Here is a 24,768-nt window from a genome sequence, read left to right as displayed (position 1 = left end):
AGGTCCCAGCCAGCCCCAGTGCACATCAGCCCACTCCCACCCCAGTTTACCCCTGCACGGGCACTGGCATGTGAAAGGGAACAGCGATTTTGCTGGGATGCTGCAGAGCTCACCTTGCAGGCTCGGTAGAGGTACTTTCTGTCCTGAGTTAGGTTATAGAGAGACAAGAAGGAGTAGCCATTGCCAGCAGTACCATGGCAGATCCCGTACCCTTTTCTCAGTAAACCTCTCTGCCAGATGACATCGCTGCAATCCATAGCATCTTTCAAGTATTTATCCTCTTTAAAAGTCTGTGGAATAAAAACAAAGAATAAACACACATCAATTGAAGTACTAATGAAAACAAAAGGAAGATGTCCCTGAGGGATGTTTTACTGTTGTGTGGGGTTTTTCCATATAAAATTTATTTTGAATTTTAATAATCCATTCCTCATAGACTTGCCTTTCTTTTCTTACTAAGTTGTTTCTCCTTTCCCTGCATGCTAAAAGAAAAAACTTTTCAGGTTTTTGTTTCTGTAATCAGGACCCCAAAGAAAAAACTCAAGTTCAAGGTCTTTCATTCTAAAGCCTACAATCTATTTGAAGGGTTTGTGGTCCTGTTTTCTTCATTTTCTATTCCCAAACCAGAATTTGGAAACACAGAAATGTGATGCTGCCTCCAATAAATGTAAAATGGAATACTGGATATCAAATCTAGTCCTAAATTGCTAGGTCCTGGTCTTCATGACTAATTCTTCCTGATTACTCACTGTCTGCCTTCAATTCCATGCCAAAAATGCACAAGAATATCTCTTCCTATACAAGTACTCATAAAGGCAACGTAGGGTTCCTGCATGTACATCTCTGTCACATGTACAAGCAGGAACCATACATTGCCTTTATGAGTACTTGTATTAGTTTATCAGTATAGTATATACTCAGAAGCAGTAGCCAGTTTGAGCAAAGGAACAATTTTGCAAAGTTTATTGCAACTGAAATGCACTTAAACATAGAGAGCCCATCCAGAAAGAAGCAAACAAAAGCAAGTAATTTAGCTGATTACCACCAGAATTCCACCTTTATAAAGCCACTTTGTTGCTGACCTTTACCTAAGTCACTTTACAAATCAACAAACAAACAAAACCCCACACCACCACCACCAAAAAAAACCTACCAGAAAAACCCCAACAACAAACCTGATGCTCTACTGCGGACTTAATCCTCTGGAGATGGCATCCCCTGTCAAACTATTTAATAAGGCAGTAGCAGCAACTAACATGCAAGACTCTTAAATTCAGAAGCTTGATAAAGGAAGTGGCTCTCTCTGATCAGGGTTTGCCAGCTACTTAGCCGTAACATTTTGAATTAAGGCCGGGCAGCAGTACTTGATTTCCAGGACAAACACTGCTGTCTCTTATCACAAGTCCCGGTGCCTGGTACAAAAGCATAGCCAGCAAAACACACTCCGATTTTTTTCTTTCAGTGCTTCAAAAAGAAGAATATAAAGAGTAATAGAAAAATGTTGTATGTTTCATCACCTTAAACATAAAAAGAGGCCAAAAAGGAGACTGCTAATCAGAACTTGGTCCTATCCCTCTTACTTCCTGCAAAACATTTTGTGCCGGGGAAAGCATCACATTGACAAAGAAGGAGAGAGTGGAGAAGTGTTAAGTCAATCTCCTACCACAGGCCAAAGAAAAAGCAACTGTGACTGCTGCTACATGCAGCAATGCTTTAAGAAATTTACAGTTCACATTTCAGGTAGCAGCATGAGTAATTATTCCATAAACCAAGCCTGCTTTTCATCAGCCCACCCAGATGCCAACCAGGGAATCTGTCAAGGAGGGCTGTCAAAAGCAAGAATCGATTTGCATAAATTTAATTAAATGGCATACTTTCAAGTGTCATCCAAATCAGAAGCACACAAGAAGACAGGTAGCAAACCTAGTTAAGAATGGAGAAGGGCAAGCAGCAGGCTTGTGGTAGCTCAGCTGTTTTATTTATGCTCTAGAAGAGGCCTGGGATCTTGGCTCTGACATTAAGTTCTCGAGTTATATCTTAACAAACAAATAATTTATGGAAGACATTCTTTGGCAAGGCACACGAACCTACACTTTTGAAAACCAAGATAATTGTTAAAACTCTAGGGATGAAGATAGGTCAATATTCTCCCACCCAGGACTCTGATGCCAAATTGTTTAATTATATGTCCCTTTCCCAAGAAAACCTAGTAACTAGTGCCCTGAGAAGCAATTTTACCCACTTATTTTCTCTTTACAAACATACCAATGTAGGTATTCTGAAGTTTTTAGGTGTCTAACCTGGGGGTTTTGTTTAAAAGCCTAGATCTAGAAAGATACTGAATTAAAGCCTTGCAATCTAACAGGCCTGCATACAAGACTCTCTGTAAAGATAGAGGTATATATACATATCTAAGTGTATATATATATATATATATATATATATATATATCAGAGCTTACACCAAGGTTGTGGGTTTCATCCAACCCAGAATACTCAGTGAATGTGTGAAATCTATGAAGACAGAATGATTCACCTTATATGCTTGCATGAGCATGTGGATGACTCCGGGGGCACCATGGCACCAGTGAACCAGTCTGTCAGTCTCGTTGCTGAGTGATGACGGGTAATTCCCAGACCGGAATTTTTTATGACGCACGTAGTCAATGCTTGGCTTCACCAGCTCTGCCAAGGTCTCCTGGTCCACATTTGCAATTGGCTGAAGAAAACATTAAAATAAACATCACTAAACACATCAACAGAAGTAGTAACAAATTGTGTATCAACACTTAATTCTACAATCTGTTTTCAATCATCCTACATACGTGCCCTTGATCCAAATACTGTGACTCACATCCTAGAGATTTAATTAATGCCTGCTTATTATACCCTTGTGAAGAGCATTTTTACAGTTATTACAAAGAAATTGGGGCACCAAGTTGTTGCCTGTCTTAATGGAGGTGACACAGAAAGACTACTAAAGAACTGGGAACAGAGTATGAAGACTCCCAGACGGCTCTTTGTAACTTAAAATATGGAGAACACTTACAGAAGAAAGACAGTTTTGTAGATACGGTGCTCACAATACACACTCCGACATCCTGGGTTACTCATTTTGTTTTAAAAATAACTACTTCCCAACAAATGAAGGAAAGTGCATATAGCAGCATACCTGGTAGAGGTTTATGAAGGTCAAAGTTTTCCATCATAAACATAGCTCCCTGAAGCTATGGGCCATAAATCTGCATTTCCAATTTCAGAAGCAACAGCTACCTCACCCAATATCTAAACATCTTTGTACTACAAACTCATCCTTCAATTATTCTTAGGGATTTTCTTCCTAGCTTTTGTTTAATTTACATCCTTGTCAAATGCAGAATACATCCATCAACCTGCATGCTCCTTGTAACTAAAGGTTTAGAAGTCAAGTAACTGTTGGGTCTGCAGTTGCTCTTGGTTGGCATTCCCTCCACTAGCAGCCCATTTTACAGCATTTTTACAGCAGAGCTCTCTATTTTTACACAATCTACCTGATTTCTGGAATTTCTGCAAGCTGTCGGAACAACCACAGGCACTGGAGCCTATAGCAGCCTAATAAATGAGCTTATTTTTTTTAATAACTTGTCTTTATTACTGATTCATTGCCATACAATTTCACTGTTTCCCACCAGCTCCACCACATTTGCATTTAACAGGTGAGCACACTCCTCCAATTCAAAGTCTGACAGCCAAGTGAAGGAAGACTTTCAATAGTTGTATTTTGAGTAACCTGAAGAAACCAGAAGCCTCTATTTCACCTCAGCCAGGAAACCTCTGCCAGACTTCTACCAGGTCCCTCAAGCAGACTCCACCTCTGCACTTGTCTGAGCAGAAGAGAAATGTTCATGCTGCTCATCAGAAGTACACCTGAACACAGAGCAGCCTGTCATGAGAAACACCCCAAAGCTGATGAGCCCTCACTCAGACCACCCAGAGCCCTCTTTAGCAGGAAGGTTTGGTTTGAGGCTCTTGATTTCACACTGCACTCCTGCAGAAGAAGGCAAAGAGGATGCGCACCAGCAATAAATGCCTTCAGTCTTGAGCTGTGCAAGGCAAGCCCAGCCCAGTTCAGCCATCCTTAGGAGGTAAATCCAAGGAGAGCAGAGCTCTTTACAAACCTCTTTACCTTGCACTTCCAAGAAGATGTGAGTACAAGTGAGTTTTTTGCCCAAGCAGCTGAGATTCCCAGCAGTTACTTCAAACAGCTAAAGAGTAACCTACAGGTGTGTGTCCTGACTTTATGGCCAAGAGCAATGATATGCAGACAGACACTTTTGCTTCAGAGTTAGTAAAAGGATCTTGGAGCAGACACTTCCTAGCTAGCACTTCAGAATTCCCCCTCTGCCTCCTGGATGAGTTATATAACATGGCTGAGCTCTTATTCTTCCAGTAGCCTGTAAGTAACTCCAGCAATACATGCTTCTCCAGTTTAAGAAGTGTTTGGACAACACTCTGGGCACATAGTGTGATTCTTGGGATGTTCTGTGCAGGGCCAGGAGTTGGACTTGATGATCTTGATGTGTGCCTTCCAACTCAGCATATTCTGTGATTCTGTGACATAGGTGATGTACAGAAATTACCCTCAGTAACCTTCACATCCAGGTGTGATGTTAAATGCCTTTTTTTTGTTATCAAATAACCACTCAACAAATCATCTCTTGAATTCTTCAATGAAAATACAGCAAAATTTACACCATTTGGTGTGGGAGGGATGGGGAGAGGATGGGACTTTGATATGACAGCTTCTTCTGCAGTGGATGACTCAACTTTGCATGACTCACAATATTTAACATACAGTGAAAAGATGGTAATCTAATGCTGCATAAACAATGGCTTTCTGGTAATTCTTAAAAGCAGCAATTACATGTAAAGGAAAAATAGCTAGGATTTGAACATGTAGACAGAGTAGCTTCTGCTCAAACCAAAAAGCACTGTGCAATTATTTCTGTTATCAGCCTGGAACAGTAAATGAAGGATGGAGCCTTTAAAGAGCCTTCTTTAGAAGACTAGATGTTTCTCTGAAAATCTAGCACTGCCAGAGAAAGAAAAATGGAAGCCAGAAAGTTGAGGGAACCAGAAGGGGGTGGACAACCTTGTTGAAGAAAGCAGTAGGTAAAGATAGGAGCATGGTAAATCAGAGCAGCCTGAGGCCCCAGTGGGATGGTCACTGCAGAAAACGGGTGTAGTGAGGTTAAGACACACCCCCAGGTAGCAGAGCAGTAGCTACTCCCATAGCAAAGTCGGCCAATTTAACCAGAACTACTGGTGGAAGTGGTGTAAGGTAATTTGAAACACAGCATCTTTTCCAAGCAAGGAATGACTTGAGCAGTGGCAGCACCAAATACCATAGCTCAGTCACTTCTGCAGTGAACATCTGTACACAGCTTCAGGCTGTGAGGATGTACAGTCCTTATATTTGCCTGAAGAAAACTCATTCCACATGAGTTGGTAAGGAAACTGATATTTACAAAGATGCACGGACTGGCAGGGGCACCTTCAAAAACCAGAATCAGGTGCAATAAAGTTTTTCAACTCTGTGGCCATCTTCTATAATGGCCTTAAGGCTCTTTTTCCAGACTATACAACAGAAATAAGATACAGGTCTGTTTGGAAAAACATCATAATTCTGTTGCAAATCTCAGGGCAGGGGGGAATTGATTTAAGTGTGGGAAAGAGAAGGTTTACAGAAGAGAGGAATCTCACTAAGGAAAACAAAAAGAGGAAAGCAGCAGTTATAAATACACTAAAGAACATCACACTTTTGAGTGATAAATAGGTGAGATAAAGAAGAAGAAGAAAAACATCTAAATAATAAAAGCATACTGAAGACTAATATGTGATTAAGGGTAGTCTTCCAAAAGCACCAAGACAGTGGGGGAAAAAAAAAAATCACTAAAGAGAGGAAGGGCACAGCGGACAGGAGGCATCAGCGGTGCAATATTTTAAAAATAGCAAAGAATTGAAGAGTGATGGATAGTAAGTGAATTTTTAGCTGTTCTAACTGCAGACACCAGAAGAAGTAAGTATGAATATGAGAAAAAGCACTTCACTGTCTTTGCTGAGGACAAGAAACCAGATCCTGAAAAGCTGGTGCTCTGAACCACAAGTCAAGAGTTAATTCATTCTAATGTGAGGATACCCTAGTCACAGTTTTCTTCTGCTATCAAAGCCTTAGGCAGCACCTCTGCACAGTTCTGCGCTGCAATCTAACTCCAAATTGTGAGACCCTGATCCAGCACAACACCGCACATACATGAAAGCTGATGGAAAACAAAAAATCACTGCTATTTCACCCCTGCCAACAGAAGATGCTCTTACCTGCATGAGCATGTAATAGATCCCAGCCACTCCATGGGCTGCTCCAACATACTGCTTCCTGTGCCACTGGTACAACAGAGGACAACGGTCTGTTTTCCGCTCCTCCTTTGAAAAGTTTTTCCCCGACTCAATAATAGCATCTATTACCTAAGAAAAAGAACACACCCTGATCATCTGTCTTGTTTACTTTGATTTAGAGGCATGACTAAAACCACAATAAACAGTAAGCCACAATACAGTGATGGGACAATATTCAATTAATTTGGATTTGAGTGTTGAGGTGGAAACGGTATTTTTCCTTAATTATGAAATCACTTCTATTTTTAAGAGTAGAAATTTAATCTGTGAGTATTTCTCATTACTTTTTTCCAGCCCTGCCTTCTCTGGTTCTGGTATCTGCAAAACAGTCATGTATGTTCCCCACACTTAATTCCCATTCTTTTCACTTAAAGACTTTCACACCTCTGTCTTAAGGTTTTTTGTAACAGCGTCTCAAGTGCTTCATAACTAGTTACATATTAGACTTATTTCCTTGGCTGGACACAGACCCACCTACACTTGCCTGTCTCAGCCCAAGCTGGGCAGCAAAAGGGGAAGAGACTGGATGGCCAGATGAGATTGGGTTCCCAGCTCTAGGTCCTTCTTCTCTCCAGCATCCCTCTCTTAATTGCTTGAAGTATGCAGGAGAGTGATCCCAGATCTCACTGATGCTGTGATGCTGGAGAGAGAAAAGTGTCTTACCTCTTTGATAACAGACTGTGGGACAGTGTCTGGACCAATTTCAGTATTCAGGTACAGCAAGGCATACAGGTAACCTGCTCTGCCATAAAGCAGCTCATCTGGAAGCTCGGCATCCGTGCTGATGACTGTCCTTTGGAGCTGCAACAACCTGCATCGGACAAGGAAGGTGGGGAGAGAAGAGTATCTTCTGTAGGGACCATACTGGACTGTGCATTGTACAAACCATCAATCCAACCAGAAGCAGAACAAGTGGCGAAGGAAGCCCCACCACTCCCCTTCAATCGCCCCCAGTCCAGTTGGCTGCCATGTATACACACAGGAGCTCTGCACACCTGCCATCCCTGAGATGGGAAACTCTGAACCAGAGCCAGGTCAGTATCAGCACAACTGTCAGCATTTTGTGCAGACAGAAACAGATGCAGGGTAGGAGTTGGAGAGGCCTGGAGAGCCACTCCAACGAAGAGAAAAACCTCCTGGAGCCTCTGGGAATTTCACCAAAGTGAGGAACACTTAATTGTACATGCTTAAGAGGGAAAAAAACAAACACACAAAAAAAGCCCAATACCACCATTCGTGATTCCCTCTCCCAAGAAAACACATTGTCTCAAACATTTAGCACCTCAGTTTTGTAAAGGACTCTGCTATAATGCACAAGTGTTTTGCATGCCTTTAGCAATGAAAAAACAAGAAAACCCTTGTGCTGGCCATCATAACTCATGTTCTCCAGAAAGATTCTCTGCTAATACTCTACCAGTCTGTATTAGCACTGAGGTGAATCAGAGATCTGTTCTCCTGCCACTCCCTCCCTGTCCCTTCCTATCTTTTTGGATTAAATTGATAATTAGATGAAACCATGGTGATGGTCACATTTTAAATTGGGGCAGGGGCAACAACAACCTGGATTAAGACCAAATTCAATTCCTAGATTCCCCTAGCTGTTATTTCTCAGGAGAAATGTTAGCATTAATATCATGCCATAGCAAAACCACTGACCTCAATTGTGCGTTTATGCTGTCCCTGCTTAATACCAGGAAAAAGCTACTCACAATAAACAGTTTTAGATTTCCTTTCTTGGAATTACGCTTTGGGTTTAGAATTAAATTATTTTCTTCTAAACTGTCCACTATTAAGTTTTATTGTTGCAATCATACAAATGGACAAGCTAAAAAGTAAAAAGTGAAATCACAGATGACATTTTGACATCTATAAAGCACGACTCAGCTGGTGTCATGAATATATTTGTAAACAAAAAAGTTATAAAAGAAACAATCAAACTAAACCCTTTTCACTACTCCTCCTAGAAATTACTTTCCAAGGAGAGGCAACACTAAAAGATTTACTGCTAATCTCATTTTGCTAAACTCATGCTTCTTACCTTACAGCAACACTGTTTTCCGAGCTGCATTCAAAATGACACGCCCAAGTATACCGCTGGTTCTAAAAGCAAAAAACCCCAAACCTAACACTCATTTCCAAACTGAAATATTCCTTCAGGAACAGCAGCAGAGAATAATCGCACTAGGATTCTAGACTAGAAAGAGACCAATTACATTTCCAAACATAAACCAGAATGGAGATGAGGACATAAGCCTCGTTGCAAATTCTGCCAGCCTGAGGTATGCTGCTGGACAGCTAGCAGGTGGACTGTGGTTGCTGAACACAAACCCCAGAGGGTTCCAGTGCTTCCATCCCTTGCTGGCACAGAATCAACTCTGTACCACCAAAGGCACAGTCAGAGCACTAATGAAGCTACATCTAAATGGGATTTCTTGAGACATTTGTTACTTTCAGATTACATTGAAAAGGGGCTGGAATTTTTTCAGGCCACCCTTCATATGCTCTGACCTAATTAACTCCCTTGCCTTTACAAATTTGCTCCTGCAAGTACTTCCTCTTTGTTTTATTAAACTCTTTTACGTATCAACCCAATGCACTGTGTTTCTGTCTGGCTGTTCCAGATCCTGCAGTGCACGTGTTTTGTAATGAATTTACAATTAAGACCCACTCTTTACAGAAAGCATCACACACTGCACAAGCACTACACATTGCCGATGACAAGCGTGCGGCTTTTGTTAAATGTCACTTCAATGTGACAAAATCAGAATGTGTATGCACTACAGATATGCCAAGGACATCCTGTCCTAACAGCGACAGAGGACTCAAGATAACCCTCTAAATATGAATCAAGTGTAAGCCAGCTTTAATAAAGATAAAGCCTATTTTGTATTCTTCTACTGAAAACTTATCAGGGGAGAAAGTGTCCATTCTTTAATCCTGTCCTCTAAAATTTCACTTGCAAAAGTTACTGAACCAATGCTCTCTACAAATGAAGGGCATGACTTTTTCCCCCATCAACCACTTACTTGGCAACACATTCTTTAGATTCACTGTCATTTTTCAGTTTGTGGTAAACCACTGCACCCACTGCCAATGGCCCAGCATCACCACAGAGGAAAGTAACTCTTCTGCCATTCAGATTGCGAAGGATTCTCTTCACGTAATCAAGAGATCGCTGCAAATGGCTCTGGTTTTTCGTAACGCGGTACAGTTGCAGATATAAGAGGGCAATACCTGAAATGAACATATGAAAAAGAGAGAGCTTCATTTACTTTTCCTTCTAAGTGTATCATATTCCCCTCTTCAGTGCCTCTGAACCAGTAACTCAAATGTGAACAGGTATTTTGACAATAAAAACACGTAGGTCAAGGGTCCTACCTTATGCAGTGTGAAGGCACTGGTCCACTATTCAGATTACATTTCAATTGGATTGTGGCAAAAATAAAAATTATCGGACTGAAGCCCAATGGTAGAGTCTCAATTTCCAAAAAAATAAGAAAATTCATGACACAGCCCTCAACATCTGGCAAAGTGTATTGGGTTTGCGTGGCCAAGCTTTGGTAGCAGGGAGCTACAGGGGTGGCTTCTGTGAGAAGCTGCTGGAAGCTTCCTCCATTGTCTAGCAGAGCTAGTTCCTGGTGGCTCCAGTGGCTGATGTGCCACTGGTCAAGGCTGGGCCAAGTAGAAATAGTGGTAATGCCTCTGTGGTAACAGATTTAGGAAGAAGAGGGAAAAAAGTTATTGCGCAGTTGTAGTTGTGGCCAGAGAAGAGCGGGGTGAGAACATGTGAGAGGAGCAACTCTGTAGACACCAAGGTCAGCAAAGAAGGAGGGGGAGGAGGTGCTCCAGGCACCAGAGCTGAGATTCCCCTGCAGTCCATGGTGCAGACCATGGTGAGGTAGCTGTGCCCCTGCAGCCCCTGGAGGACCATGGGGATGCAGAGATCCACCTGCAGCCCATGGAGAAGACTCATGGAGCACGCTGGAGCAGGTAGATGCCTAAGAGGAGGCTGTGACCTCATGGAAGGAGCCTGTAACCCCTGTGGAGAGAGGAGCCCACACTGGATTAGCCTGTGTTTGAAGGACTGCACCCCATGGAAGAGTGATCCCCACTGCAGCAGTTTGCAGAGAGCTGCTGCTCGTGAGATGGACTCACACTGGAGAAGTTCATGGAGAACTGTGCCCTGTGGTAAGGACCCCATGGGGGAGCAGAGGAATGACTCTTACCCCTGAGCAGTGGGTGAAACCATGGGTGATGAACTGACCATAACCACCAGTCCCTGTCTCCCTGTCCTGCTGGGGGAGGATGTAGAGCTGGGAAGGAGGGAGTGGTGGGAGGAAGGTGTTTTGAAGGTCTTATTTTACTTCTCATTGTCTTTTTATGATTTTGTTAGCAATTCAATTAATATCTTTAATTCTAGCCTGTTTTGCCCACGATGGTATTTGGTGAGTGATCTCTCCTGGTCCTTATCTCAACCCATGAAGCCTTTGTTATATTTTTTCTCTTCCCTGTCCAGCTGTGGAGGGGAGTGAGAGAGAGCCTTTGGTGGGTGCCTTGCATTCAGCCAGCATCAACCCACTACACAAAGAAATCACTGAAGATTCAAAATTTGAGCTAATAAGCACATGTGTGACTGAGTACACTAACTGTACAATACTCATCTACTATATGCACAAAGTGACTTATTTCCCATTTAATTTGTAAAAGGATCTTTTGATGAGTTTTTGGATTCAACTTGCCAAATTGTTCATAACCCCTAAAAGTATTTCACAACAAGATTACAAGATTGTACAAGTCAAGCTGGTTTGTAAAAGCCAGAAGTCAAACAAGGGCTCAGAGTATGCCAGGAGGTACTATCAAACTCCACTCCATTAAACTCATTACATAGTCTTCCATTAAAACAAAACAAAACCTTAGAAATAACAATGTAGGCTGAAGGAAGTGAAATCAATCCATCTGACTGGATGTCTATTGGCCAATTGCAAGCATACACGTGCAGAAGTAAATCACTTATCTCCAGACCACACTGTAACTCAAACCCATCTCTCAGCACTCTCCTGAGCCTCAACCAAAGCTGAGTACACACAAGGCTCACTTAGCTCACAGAGAGGCTAGCTCAGTAGTACAAGAACAACGGCACCACAAGAGTGCTGGTACATCCTCAGGTGTTCCCTGGGCAGGCTCTGAGCAAGCCTTTCTAGGTGAATCTAAGAAGAAACCTGCAGAGCTTGGGTAGCACAGTTCAGCATCATGGGAACTTGTGGGTTATTTACAGGGATTTGTGGAACCCTTTTTTTATGCTGCAACAAATGTGTAAATATCTTGGCTTGATCAAAGGATGATCAGAAATGTAGCCACAAAGCCCAGTTCATCTAATCCTTCCTAGTGTTTCTCAGTGCAACACCCTTAAAATGGCTCCTCCAAGAGGTCTGGCACACAAAAAAGTACTTGTATGAGTAAGATGGACTTTTACATGTGTCCTATGTGCCAACAGTATGTGTTCCAAGATTTTAAGGATGTTTGACAAATTACAAGCCAATGCTTATGACTGCACTGCCAATAAGATTTGTCTAGATTTGGTACATAAAAAGCAGGGCAGTTGTTTACAGCACTACTTTTACCTTCTGATTTGCACACTAGCAAAATGCAGCAAAGAGCAAGTTTGGGGAGAAAGTATCTGCACTAGGCATTTTAAAAATCAGATTATTTAAATACTTTTATTCAGAACCATATCCACAGGAGCCTTGAAAGAAGTTCACAGTTTGGAATAGATGTAGATGGCAATCCTTCTACAGGATGGAAAAATCCTAGTCCCATTAGATGTCACTTGTTCATCTATATTCCTGTTTCAGCTAATGATGGCTGTGTTACTTTTACTTATGACTCATTTTCAGCACACTCTGGTTTATCAGCCATAATTTCAGGTGTCAGAACACAGCTCTCTGGGAGCCATTCTGTACTGTCAGCACGAGAAAGCCCACCACTGGAGATCGGCACGCACTCAGTGGCCAGTTACTTTCAGACCTTGAAACACATCTATCTTTTAAGCCTGAGTTGTCTAAAAGTTCCCCACCCATCCGTCCACAGCACCATCTGTACTGAAACATCAAGAAAGCAAAGAAATTTTACCCTTTAATTGCCAGATTTAAGCCTAAAGATGGGTGAAGGCTGGAGAGCTTTTCCAAGGTACTCCTCCCTCATGACATAAAGGTAAAAGAATAGATCTCTTCAGGGCACATTTCAAACATGCGGCACTAAAAGTTTAAGTATGCCTGAAGCTTGAGCTAGAAGAGCAGGAACAGAATATGCCATTCTATCCAGCCAAGTTCCACGTAACAGGCCTAGATGGACATGTCCTGGCAACTTGAAGAACAGTGGCAATGTCAGACACAAAAACTGCAGGCTCCGCCTAAAGGATCAGTGTCCTGGTTTCAGCTGGGATATAGTTAATTTTCTTCTCTGTAGGTACAGTGCTGTGGTCTGGATTAAGTGTGACAGTAACACTGATGGCACACTGATGGTTTAGGGGTTGCTGAGCAGTGCTTACCCTAAGTCATGGACTTTTCAGCTTCCCATGCTCTGCCAGGGAGCAGGTGCACAAGATGCTGGGAGGGACCATGGCCAGGATAACTGACACAAACTGGCCAAAGGGATATCCCCTACCACAGGACATCATGCTGGGTACATAAACTGGGAGGAGCTGGCTGGAAGCCACCAATCACTGCTTAGGCATGGGCTTGACTTTCACAAGCAGGTGGTGAGCAAAGGCATTCTGCATCACTCATTTCTGTTGCATTTTAGCGCTCTCCCCTTTTCGTTGCAATTATAATTATTATTGTTGGTTCCATTATTATTATTGTTTTATTTTATTTAATTTCAATTATTAAACTGTTCTTATCTCAGCCCATGGGTTTTACCTTTCTGTTTTCTAATCCCCTCCCTATGCAACTAGGACATCCACTCCTTTTGCAAGACAACGATCTCCATATACAAAAGTCAATTATCATTCTGTATCTTTGCCTGCTGAAGTCAATGCAAGTTCCAGACAGCAGTGACCAAGGCTCCAGAGTTAAAAGAAAAACCAACTCACAAAAATGCCTGTAACAGAGTATTTCTGCCACTCCTGTGAGAGTATCAGAATCTCCTACGAATAAATCTAATTACATCATTTAACAAATACATTTCATTCAAATTCTAGCTTTCTCACCAGTCCAGCCAGTATAGGCAGAGCAGTCATGTGGATCTGCCGTCTTCAGCCCTTCCTCCATTTGTTGCAGAAGGTCCTTGATTTTTGCCTGGATCCGTTTTGAGAACTGAGCATTGACCTGAAAGCAGGAGACAGAGAATAAGCCAGAAAAGAAAAGAATTCAAGAATGCAAAGTGCCTGCTCCACTTTCTCGTTTGAGAAGAAAACCAAACCAAACCAAAACCAATCAAACAAAAAATAACTAGTAAATAAAAAATACATACAGCAATCAGCAGCATCGAGGTGGTTCATCTTAACTGAGTCTCATGTAAATGCATTCTGACTACATTTTAGAGTAATTTACAAGTTATCTACATGAGACAAAAATTACCTGTGGATTCTTTAAAGTCACAGAAAGACCAGCTATGGACACTGTGACAGTATGTAATTCTAACCAGGGTCCTGGTACCAAGACTATGTTATGGACAAGCACAAGCCCCATGTTACAGGTGCTTGCTCTCATTATAAGGTCCCTGCACATCCTTTGTAGAACTACAGAGCAGGAAATAGCCCAAGGAAAATAAATGTTCATACACAAGACAAGCCAAAGAGGATGAGTAGAAGCAGCTCAGCAGCTTCAGCTCAGGCATGAAAGCAAAGAAACAAGTCTTTGATTTTACACACTGTTTGCTTTTACTTTTGACCAATAAAAGTTTATATAGATGAAATATATGAAATATAACAGAGGATACTTTACTCTTGCCAACATTTCTCTCCAATTATGCACACTTTATAGGAAGATAAGTTACTGATTACTTCTTAAAGCCTATGGAACATGGAAATTAGCATGCTAGTAAGGTAAGTCCTTGCTTGACTACAGCACTTCCCAAAAGTGCAGGGTTTGGATAAATTACAGGTACTGGGCACCAGCATGCAAGTCAAGATGTACTACATTTTGTACTCTTGTTCAGAGTAGAACTTCAAATAAAAACCAGTGATTTCAAACATCCATCCAACAGATTCAGAAATCAGAAAGATTGTAAGAATTGCACAAGGCTTCTGACACACCAGAAATCTCCAGGGTCAATGGTTCAAATCCATTTAGGGATATCTATGGTAGGATAAGAAGGGAGAAGGAAATTGTGCCATTATATCTCACACTGACCACGTATCATTCTAGAAAAAAGCTAGAGCCACCTTAACCTTCTCCAGTATCTCTAGAAATAGCAACCAAACACAGTAGGTATCTGAAGCCTGTTACTCTTCAGCCTTAATATGGTGTTAAGCACCTTTCTGTTAGGGAACTGTACTATCCACATCACCACCACCCTACCACCCTCCCATTTTTGACTAGTTCAGTGAAGTCTCAACACAAAGCAAAACCTTCCCCAAGGGCAGGGCTTCTCTCCTTCGAAAGACAGCTATGCCAATGCTAAGGCATATGGTGAAACAGCATGAGGATATTCACACGGATGCATCCAGGCATAGAGCTCAGCTTATTGGACAAGAGTGAACTAAAGCTTCAGACTCCCCATTTATTTACCTACTGCACATCACAAGCATGCTGGTTATCTTTTTGTTCTGACGATACACCTGCTGCCACCAAATCAGGATATTTTATATCAAACACCAGATTAAATTACTTAGAGGTAGGAAGGGAATACTAGGACATCAGGATGCCTGGGTTCTGCACTGAAACCTCAGTCCCACAGAAATAATTTAGCTCAGGTTGGTAACCCCTCTCTCTCGAATGTGAATTGTAACTTACTTGTCTTGATTCAGTGCTTGAAAAAGCACAGATGAAAGCATATTTTTATTAATATTTTTATAACTATCTGTAAGCCCAAACAAAGCTACTCCCAAGTTTATGTCAGTGTGAATAGGTTATAACTGGCAACAAAGTTTTCCCCAGCTATCTACTCCTCCATCACTGCCTCTCTTTTTTCTGGTTGCCCTCAAGCTTTCATAGCTGAGCACTGTCACTGATTATTTTATAGGATTCCCCTACAAACTTGTAACAGATGCTTACATGCACTAGAATAAATTAATTACATGAAGAAATTACATTAATGTTGAAATGTGGATTTAAAAGATTTAAAAACTTCCTTCAAGGAATCTTAGGGCAGCATTACAACTGAGCATAACACGCTCACTTGTGTGGAACGCAGATTGATTTCCATCAGAAGCACATTCATCTCACAAGGATGTTTCCAGCTGGCATTCAGCCCTTTCTACCCGTGACTTTTCATTCCCGTAGGGACAAAACCAGGAAGCCTGATCTCTGATAACTAGTGGCACATTTACTTCTGGTTCACAACAGACTGGGTGATAGCAGGAGCTGAAGAGTATCTTTAATTAGAAAAGGCTCTCTCCAGTAATTCAACTGCTGCATTACTCCTCTGCTGCTGCAGAAAGAAGAACCACTATCATCTCAAACACTGCTCAAGTTTTGTATTTTCAAAACACAAAAAAAGAGAGCTCATTCCTCATTATACCAAATACAACCTTGTGTCATACTGGTTATGGTAACTAAAAAGGCTCATTATCAGCACAAAACAAGAGCGATGCAGAAAAAATGAAATATGTTGGTTTGGAAATTAATCATTTTGTTATTTATTTGAACCACATCACTTTTTCCATTGCAGTGAGACAGTAAGCAAAGCTACATCCCAATACAAAGTCTTCCAAAGCCAACAAAAAATGTGAAGAACGTACTTATGTAACATCACTCACCCTTGGCACTAATCACAGGGTGTCTAAATTATGCTGTCCTTGTTAGCAATACATTTCCCCTACCTGCTTTCTTTCATTTGTAGGGTTTCTGAAGAGAATTGAAACCTTCTTTTGTAAATTCAACACTAGAACTACACACCTACATTAGAGCACAGTGCTTTCACTTAAGAGTCAGACTCAAGGGTTGTAGGTCCATTCCAACACAGAATATTCTGTGATACAGTTATTACAAAAAATACATCACGATGCAAATAAAAATCTCCTAAAACCCCCAAATATTTCACTTGCAGTCAACATTACAATAACGTACCAATTCTTACTGATCTACCTCTCCATTGCAGCCATATCCAGCTTTACATCCATGGCTTTAAAACAAACCAGAACCACGAGCAGATGAGGCAATAAGAAGCTGCTATGTATGTATTTTATATCATGATTTCTGGTAGGTAAGAGAAATCTGTAATTTTAAAGTCTTGCACTCACATTAGGACCAAATATCACAGTGCTGATGTAAGTGTGACAATGCAATCCTGAGGCCTCATGGCACTCCTTTTGTCATTAAAAGTAACACTCTGGTTTGACAGACACTGGATGAGTAATCTCATTTGCATTTGTCAAAGACATTTAGATACCCACGTGTTGTTGAAAAACACCTCTTGGCATTTACTTGCTCATGACCTCTAGGATAAGGAACTTGTGCAGTATCACAGCAGGGCAATGGAGACCTGAGCTCACAGCTTCCTCACAAGTTGCCAGTGTACCAATCTTTCTTGCCACCACCAGCTCCCAAAACAACCACCTTGCTCTTAACCCTGTTTTAATTCATCAGGTTTTGGAGGACTGATGCTACGTGCAAAACCAGACTGCAGAAGTAAGCAACTGATTCTGCAGAAGTAGATGACCTATAGCACCGTGTGTATCTACCAAATAAGCAAAATACACTTCTATTTCATCTCACTTTGTTGCTGGTGATGTGTAGAACAGGACACATAACATGGTGCTGTGTTGTCTTTCAGCCAAATTGCATTTCAAAGAGAAGAAAATACAGCTCAAGTTGGTACTGCAGCAAGAACTTGTTCAAAAACCAAACTCGCACAGAAGATCACAGAAAGAACACTGGTGAGGAAGAATGGAGTGAGGGAAAACTCACAGTTCTACTGAAATGAAGAATCCTGGCTGTACTGAAGTCATGGGGAACTTTGCCACTGACTGTAAGGGAGCCAGGTTTCACACCCATGCATTGGAGCATGGATTTATTGAAGCAGGATGAGGTCTCACGCTCACCTCCACAAGTTCCTGCAAAAGCAGACCAGAAGGGATGGCAGTAGGATCCCATATGCAGAATCTAGCAAGCTCTGCTAGGAGGTGACCAGCCTTTTTGTACAGAAGAACAAGTTCTACTTTATTTTTACCTAAGTCAAAAGACTCTTACAGCTCCAAGAGCAGCGCTTTCTTCTCTGAAAATACCAGATACTATGGAAGCTCATCCACCAGCCTTTGAAACACTCAAACACAGTTCTCTGATACTTTTCAGACAAGTCCTCCAGAAACAAATGCCAGTTCTGCAAAACCACATGCTTAATAAATGCTTTGAAACATTGCTGTCTGTAGAGCACATTGCACTGTTTTTCAATGATCTGTCACTTAGTGCCATACATGTGATAATGGGAAAAAAAAGTAAAAAGAAAAGAAGAGGGAGGGAAGGAAGAGATAGAGAAATCATAGCTATAGACAAATTCCCACACTGCTACAAATGCCAGCCTAGGAATAGACTTTAAACAGAGTCATCACCCTATCTCAGAGGATATAAGGGTATGAAAAACATCATTAAAAGGCAAACATTCAAGTTACAGAAAGAATTACTTAAAGCACGTAAGAAATAAGAAGACTGTCTCTAATGCATTTGTGTGTGAAAGAAGCTCTGTGTCTCATTGGTTATAAGACGGCAAAAACCCAAAGCTTAAAGATTTAGATCATCACAAAGAATCATCAAAAAGCTAAAGATTATTGGTAACAAAAATAAACATGATTAACAGATATCCTATGTTTTGGGAAATGGAGCCTGATAAAGCAAAAGAGCAATACTGAAAATTGCTGGTCCTCCAGGTAGCGTAACAGCAGCATGCTACTTCTTGAAAGCTGAGAAAATAAAAGTCTGTTGTGAGTATGATTTAAAGTCACTCACTACACTGAAGTCTCTGGCCCAGCTGTGACATTTTTAGGTGGTCTTCAGATTGGAAAAAAAGCTAAAACCTCTACCAACTCTGCCTAAATTACCTCAATGCACGGAGAGCAGATATATTCCACATATTGAGCTTGACAGCAGATCAGTGCAGCTGGACCCAAGCAAAATTTATTTTTACCAGGAAGCAAGTACCTGTTGTTGCACAGGTAACAACTCATTAATGTGCAGGTCTGCAAGATAAAACTAGAATCTGACAAAGAGTGGACATATGTGAGACAATTTAATCAGAACTTGGGGTTTGATTTTACAAAGTATTCTCATTCAGAACTGGTTGACTAAAACCACACAGGCCTAACTCTGTGCTTAAAGTGTTGTCCTGCATAGCAGGAGAGGCTTTCACTACAAAAGCATCAGAAAAGCCCTAAGCGGCACTCGGTGCTGATCTGTGCTGTAGAAAGGAAGCAGAAGGCCTTCCTCTTGGGCTGAGTACAACTGCCAGGAGTTAGTGAGGGACAATCAAGTACAACAAATTGATTTTCAGGCTCAATTTAAACCAAGACTCTCAAAAAGCAAAACAAATTTTACTCCTGAAAAACGACAGAGAATACTGCAAATCTTGTTTGTTTCAGAGTCCCCAATCAAAATAGCATATGCCTGAGATGGGGAGCCAGGAAACAGCCAAAAAAGTAACAAGCTCAAGCAATGCTGCTACCTCCTCCCACATCCCTGGGAAAAAATGGGAAGAATTATTTACTGGCTCTGGAAGTTGGATTTTGCCTTCAGTGCAATAAATAAATTGTATCATTCTCACAAGTATAAGTTGTTCCTGAGTCAGTCCCAGAGCAGAGCAAACTTGCTGCTCCCAGTTGGATAACTAAAATGCCCAGTGAGACAACCCAAAAAAATTTTTAAAAAACCCAAAACCAAAAAAAAAAAACCAAAGGGAGAAGAAGAGTGAGGCTATGACAAAAAGCCATATATATATATATATAAAAATATATTTTACAGAAGGAAGACTGAAAGCCACATAAAGGAATTATCAGAAGTAACAGGAGATTGAGAAAGCATTAGGAAATGAAACACTTCTAAATCACCCAAATGATAAATCTAAGTAAATATTCTGTATCACCATTAATACATATTTGCCAATGAGCACCATTATCTTTGAAACAGGTTCCCCGTAAGGAGCCCCCCCCGCAATGTCTTATTAACTACATTGTATACATTTCTCAGAACATACCAGTTCTTTCTAATATTATTAAAACACCATGGCAAGTCAGGAAAAAACGTAAAAATAATTGGCCTAAAAAAGAATTTAATGTTTGGGCATTCTAGCGACCAATCCATAAAGTTTGAATCTAATTTTGCTGCTGTCTTGTGATTCCACAACAAATTCAGACAATCTTAAAGTGAGGGCTGGGATTGTGTTAATTTCTTAACGACAAGGATGCTTTTTTTTTTTTTTTGCACAAACACAAAATTCACATCATTGTCTAGGCTTCCACCTTCCCCTGGCTGAGCAGACAATACCAGGCTGCCTTTTTTTCCCCAGTCACTGGCCTGTAGTCAGTGTGAAAGAGGATCCCAAATCACATCTGACTATACTACAAATGTAGCCATAGGGCTGCGGTGGCTCCGAGGACAATGGGCAATCTGAGGCTGACATTGGTGGGTCACCCATGGAGATGGGTCCTCAAACAAGCCATCACCACCCCTCAGCAGCAAGCTCTCTTCACCCTTTTCCTTCCCAAGAAGCAATCTGTTAGAGCTTTGTAACTCTCTACCACACTAGGGAACTAAGAACCAGGGAGTGTTCTTTGTTATGAGTCTATTAATTTCCCTGCCTCCCCTGACCATCTACACTTCCATTTTGAAAACTTTTGGACCACTTTGAGATAATATCTATAGGTACCTTTTTAGGCTAAGGTATCACTATAGGGTCCACATGAAAAGAAAAAAGGCTACAGGATATATATTTAATTGAAAGATTCATCATTTATTAAACAAAGATTTACATTTAAAACAATGTTTCTTATTAATCTAGAATTAATGCTGTCTGATGAATTATTAGCTTGGCTTTCTCAAACAAGCTACAGAAGCAATTTAAGTTCATGATACTTTAATGGTGAAGAAATCTAGTTATGCAAACAGTGAATTTCAACTACATGAGCAGCGCCCACACAGATAGCTGCAGTGTTTACTGTGACTATTTATAAGAAATCAAATCAGCAACCTCAAATTCTGCTTCTCCTACTCTCAAATCGTCAAGATTTCTGAACTGTATTTTACCCACACACACTTCCATATGCAGCACTTTGTCCCGATTGTATCACATTTCAGACATTGCCTTCAAGAGCTTCTTGTCCCTTTATCAACCAGGGGAATTTTAGATAGCAATCATGACAGACTAAGAAATCAAATGGAGGGATTAATAATGCATTGCCTTCCATGACAACGGCAGAGCCCTGCACACCTCAGGCTGTCATTACATGAGTCACGCAGCGCTCCTCGCTCCACTCAGCAGCAGATGGGAGGAAGGAATTATTCAGTGCACTGAGGCCTTTTGAAAGATGCTCTCATTTTTAGGAAACCTGTGTGCTTGTGTACAAAAGTTTACAGGACAGACTTCCTAACCTGTGTAAAGTCCTTTTGTCTTCACTGGGCCTTTAGGCAAGCAAAGACATTTCTCTGACGGAATGGAAGCCTATTAAATGCAAAAATAAAACACTAAAACATAAACTGAAAAACACAACAACAACAACCACCACATCCCAAAGTACCCATCACAAAGTCTCATAAAAGCATAGCACTAGGAGTGGCAGCATGCAAATACTTTAAAGAATATAAATACACATAAATATACTCACAGCTATATTCTAGCTCAGAAATATGTAAGAGGAATCCTCAGATTTTACAGATGCAAAACCAAAAGAAAATACACTTGCTTCTGCCTTCTTCTATGAAATGCACAGAATTGCTGTTCTTACATAGTTTTAAGGCAGATTTTTTTTTATTCCAGAGGCACTTCATCCTTCTGAATGTAACAAAGCCCAGACACCACCTTTTATCAAATACAGGGCAACTCAGGTGCTCTAACATATTTTCTGAACGCACCTGCACAAATAGCTGCTGACTGCCACTCTGTAACAAGGAATGTTGTCCACCATTGATGCTGGGAAAAAGCATTTCCACTCACTGTAAAACAGCATACTCATGCACAGGAGAGGATAACAGGCATTCCTAATGCGAACATAGGGCTAGAAATTCTTGATTAACTCATTTCAGCTCTGCCATAGAACAATGTCTTTGTATTTAGATTCATTCAAAAATCAAACCTGAAGTAAATTAGAGTTGAACTATTCTGCAATACAGCTAGTATACTCTAAAACATAATTTTTAAGGATGTTCACCTTCTTTTGATATCTCACTACTTTTCTGGTTATCTCACTTGAGAAAGCTGTAGTCCACCTAGATTAGCAGTTAATGAAGGAGTATCTTCTCTTTTAAAAAATGGACATGAAGTGTGGGATCTAAAGGAGGTACACAAGAAGGATGTGAAGGCCTTAGAAGGAAGCTCTTGGTAAGTTTTTTACCAATTTACCAACAATATATAGCTACAGCTGTTATGCCATCTCCTCTCTGTCTTTATACCTAAACTCATCATACTTGGATGATTTTTAAATACTAAGTCAGATACAAAAGAACAAAGAAAAAACAGTTCTCTTCCACTAGGAAAAAAAAAATAGTTTTACCAACACTGAGCATACTACCAGAGACTTGTGTAAAAAACAAAGCGTATTTCACTTTCGAACCTACTCTTGCTTTTTAAACCTTCTCAAATGCCCTGCTTTTGACAGCTGCAAGCAACTGCAGCAGTAAGACACTGAAGCCCCAAAGCATTCTCTTCTGTGCACTCTGCTTAGCCACATGGAACTTCATAAATCTCAGTCAGAACAATTTAGTGAAACCCTTCATTGCCTTGATAGTGAGCTGATGGCATCCCACTGGTACTTACGATGGTCAGAGAGAATGCCTCCCTCACTGTTTGCCATCACCATCCTTGTCTCACTCTATAAGTAAATCAAGGTAATTCCATATTGCCACAAGCAGAAAAATACAGAGCTGATAACGACAGCTTTGCTATATTCACCCCAGCATACAATCAAGAGAGTTAGGAAGCTAACTTCCCAGCCACAACGCATTTGTGCTTGTAGCAGTGTCACCACACAGTGTTTTCCACGCAAAAGATGACAAAGCTGCACAGTACTGAAGGATGAGGCTGCACAGGGGCTAAATGACAGAAAGTCCATATTCTGCCATTCCTTCTGCAGCTTAGTCCAGCCTGCGCGGTAACAGACCAGGCCAGAGCAGCCTCTGTACTTAAAATCTAAGACACTCATAGTAGCCCAAATAGCAGCATATGCCGTCAAGAAGATAGGCAGAGCAGGAAGACTGCAAACCTTGTGTGACCAGTCCCACCAGGCAGACCTTCTGCGGGCATGAAGCGACTGCCAGGTGCCTGAACCTATAAATGTGTGTATGTCAGTAAATAAACACGTGAGAACAGTCTAGCTTCACCTAATGACTGAGCGCGGCGGTTACCTGAGAATAAACTCACCTTTTCTAGATGGGCGCTCATCTTTTCCCTTCCCTTATGCACTTTCTCTGGTGAAGCTCGGGCAACTTGTGCTAACAACTTCTGAGACACAGAACCACCGTGGTAAGAGCAGCTATAGCTGTTCTGCCGTACAGCGTTCTGTCAGCCCCACCTGGGGCACCGCGTGCACTCCCGTACGGAGTAAAACAAACAGCTCGAATACACAGCCGCTCCTGCCGACTCCGAGCCGTGCGGCCGGGCTCAGCTCCCGCTCCTTCCCCCAGTTCACCCCGCCGCTCCCTCTCCTTGGGCACTCCCGAGGCCGCGGTGGCCGCCCTAAGCTCGGCCGGCGCGCAGGCCTCGGGCAGCCCCACCGCCCCCGCCGCCGGGCCCGCACCCCGCCGGAGCCGCCCCGGGGAGGAACCCACGGCCGCCCGCACCGCGGGACCGCCGCTGCCGCCGGGAGGGAGCGACCCGCGGGTGAGGCCGGGCCCGCGGGGCCGGGACCCGGCGCCTGCCCGCCACCCGAGACTCACCTTCCCATCGGCGCCGAAGGGGAGGGACTCCTCCTCCGCCGGCGGCTGCAGCGCCCTGTCCCGGGGGGTGTCCGCCGCGCTGGGGGCTGCCACGGCTCCCTGGGGCTGGTAGTCGGGGTAGGGGTTGGCGAAAGCCCGCTCCTCCATCTCCGCTTCACCACCCAGCTGCAGCTTCAGCCTCTTGGACATGCTCTCTCCCATCTCAGCCGGCCCCCGGCCCGCCTCCCCGCACGGCGAGCCGGCGGGGACACACTCCGCCCCGCAGAGCGGCGGCTTTGCAGCAACGCGAGCGCCGCGGCCGCCCCCGGCTACAGCAGCCGTCCCGCGGGCGCTGTGGCTGGGTCAGGAGGGCGGCTGCGACGGCAGTGCCTGCGGCCACGGGCCCATCGGGGCCGCCTCAGGGCGGAGGCGCTGCCGGCCCCGACCCCGAGCCACCGAAGCCCAACTTTGGAAGGCGAAAGGGAAGGCTGCGACGCCGCGGCTCTGCTCGGCGTCCCCGTCAGCCGGGGCGGGGGAGCGGCGAACGCGGCAGCATCACACCCTGTACAGGGGCAGAGCGCGGCCGGGGCCGCGGCGGGGCCCCCCTGCGGGAAGAGGCAGCCCGCCCGCCCGCGCAGGCTGGGTGGCACCGCTGCAAAGCTCGCCCCAGCGCCTCATCCTCCCCCGCCGGGACGTCAGTGCCTCGGGCTGTTGCTGCCGCCGGTCGCACGCCGGGCGGCGGAGCGGGGCTGCCGCCGGCTCCTCCCGCCCGTCCCCCCGCGGCGGGGGCGAGCCGCCGCCCGGCGCATCTCAGAGAAGAGGCAGCAGCAGCAGGAGGGGCACGGACAGCCCCAGAAGCAGGCAGTACGCCACCAGCTCCTTCGCCCGGCTCATCCGCAGCCGCCGCCGGGCCGCGCTCATCCGCCGGCAGCCCCCGCACCCGGCGCGCCGGCCCCCGGCCAGCCCCGGCGGCAGGGAGGGACGGACGCGGTCCTCGGCTACCGCCCGGCCGGGACGGCGCAGCCTGCGGCGACCGCCCCTCAGCTGGCGAGAGGAGGCAGCTCCCCGGGGACAAGAGGGGTGGTCTCCTTCCCTCGGCCCGCCCCCGGGCTGTAATG

At 43.3% G+C, this 24,768-nt stretch overlaps 1 protein-coding gene across 1 annotated transcript in view; it reads right to left on the bottom strand.

Moving 5' to 3' along the window:
- LANCL2 (LanC like glutathione S-transferase 2) overlaps nucleotides 1-24,106 on the bottom strand; it is a 32,179-nt gene extending 8,073 nt beyond the window's left edge. The window contains exons 1-7 of the mRNA XM_082280576.1: nucleotides 23,672-24,106; nucleotides 13,642-13,759; nucleotides 9,461-9,668; nucleotides 7,098-7,245; nucleotides 6,357-6,503; nucleotides 2,536-2,718; nucleotides 114-290 (exon numbers count right to left, since the gene is read on the bottom strand). Of these exons, the coding sequence (XP_082136702.1) occupies nucleotides 114-290; nucleotides 2,536-2,718; nucleotides 6,357-6,503; nucleotides 7,098-7,245; nucleotides 9,461-9,668; nucleotides 13,642-13,759; nucleotides 23,672-23,872 (1,182 nt within the window). The 5' untranslated portion in view covers nucleotides 23,873-24,106. The remainder of the gene's footprint in view (nucleotides 1-113; nucleotides 291-2,535; nucleotides 2,719-6,356; nucleotides 6,504-7,097; nucleotides 7,246-9,460; nucleotides 9,669-13,641; nucleotides 13,760-23,671) is intronic.
- Between the last annotated feature and the right edge of the window lie 662 nt (nucleotides 24,107-24,768).

Source organism: Coloeus monedula (assembly GCF_965178545.1).
Source record: "Coloeus monedula genome assembly, chromosome: 1".
Classification (NCBI taxonomy): domain Eukaryota; kingdom Metazoa; phylum Chordata; class Aves; order Passeriformes; family Corvidae; genus Coloeus; species Coloeus monedula.
The sequence above is the reverse complement of the archived record's forward strand: the minus strand, read 5'-3'. Positions and strand labels throughout refer to the sequence as shown.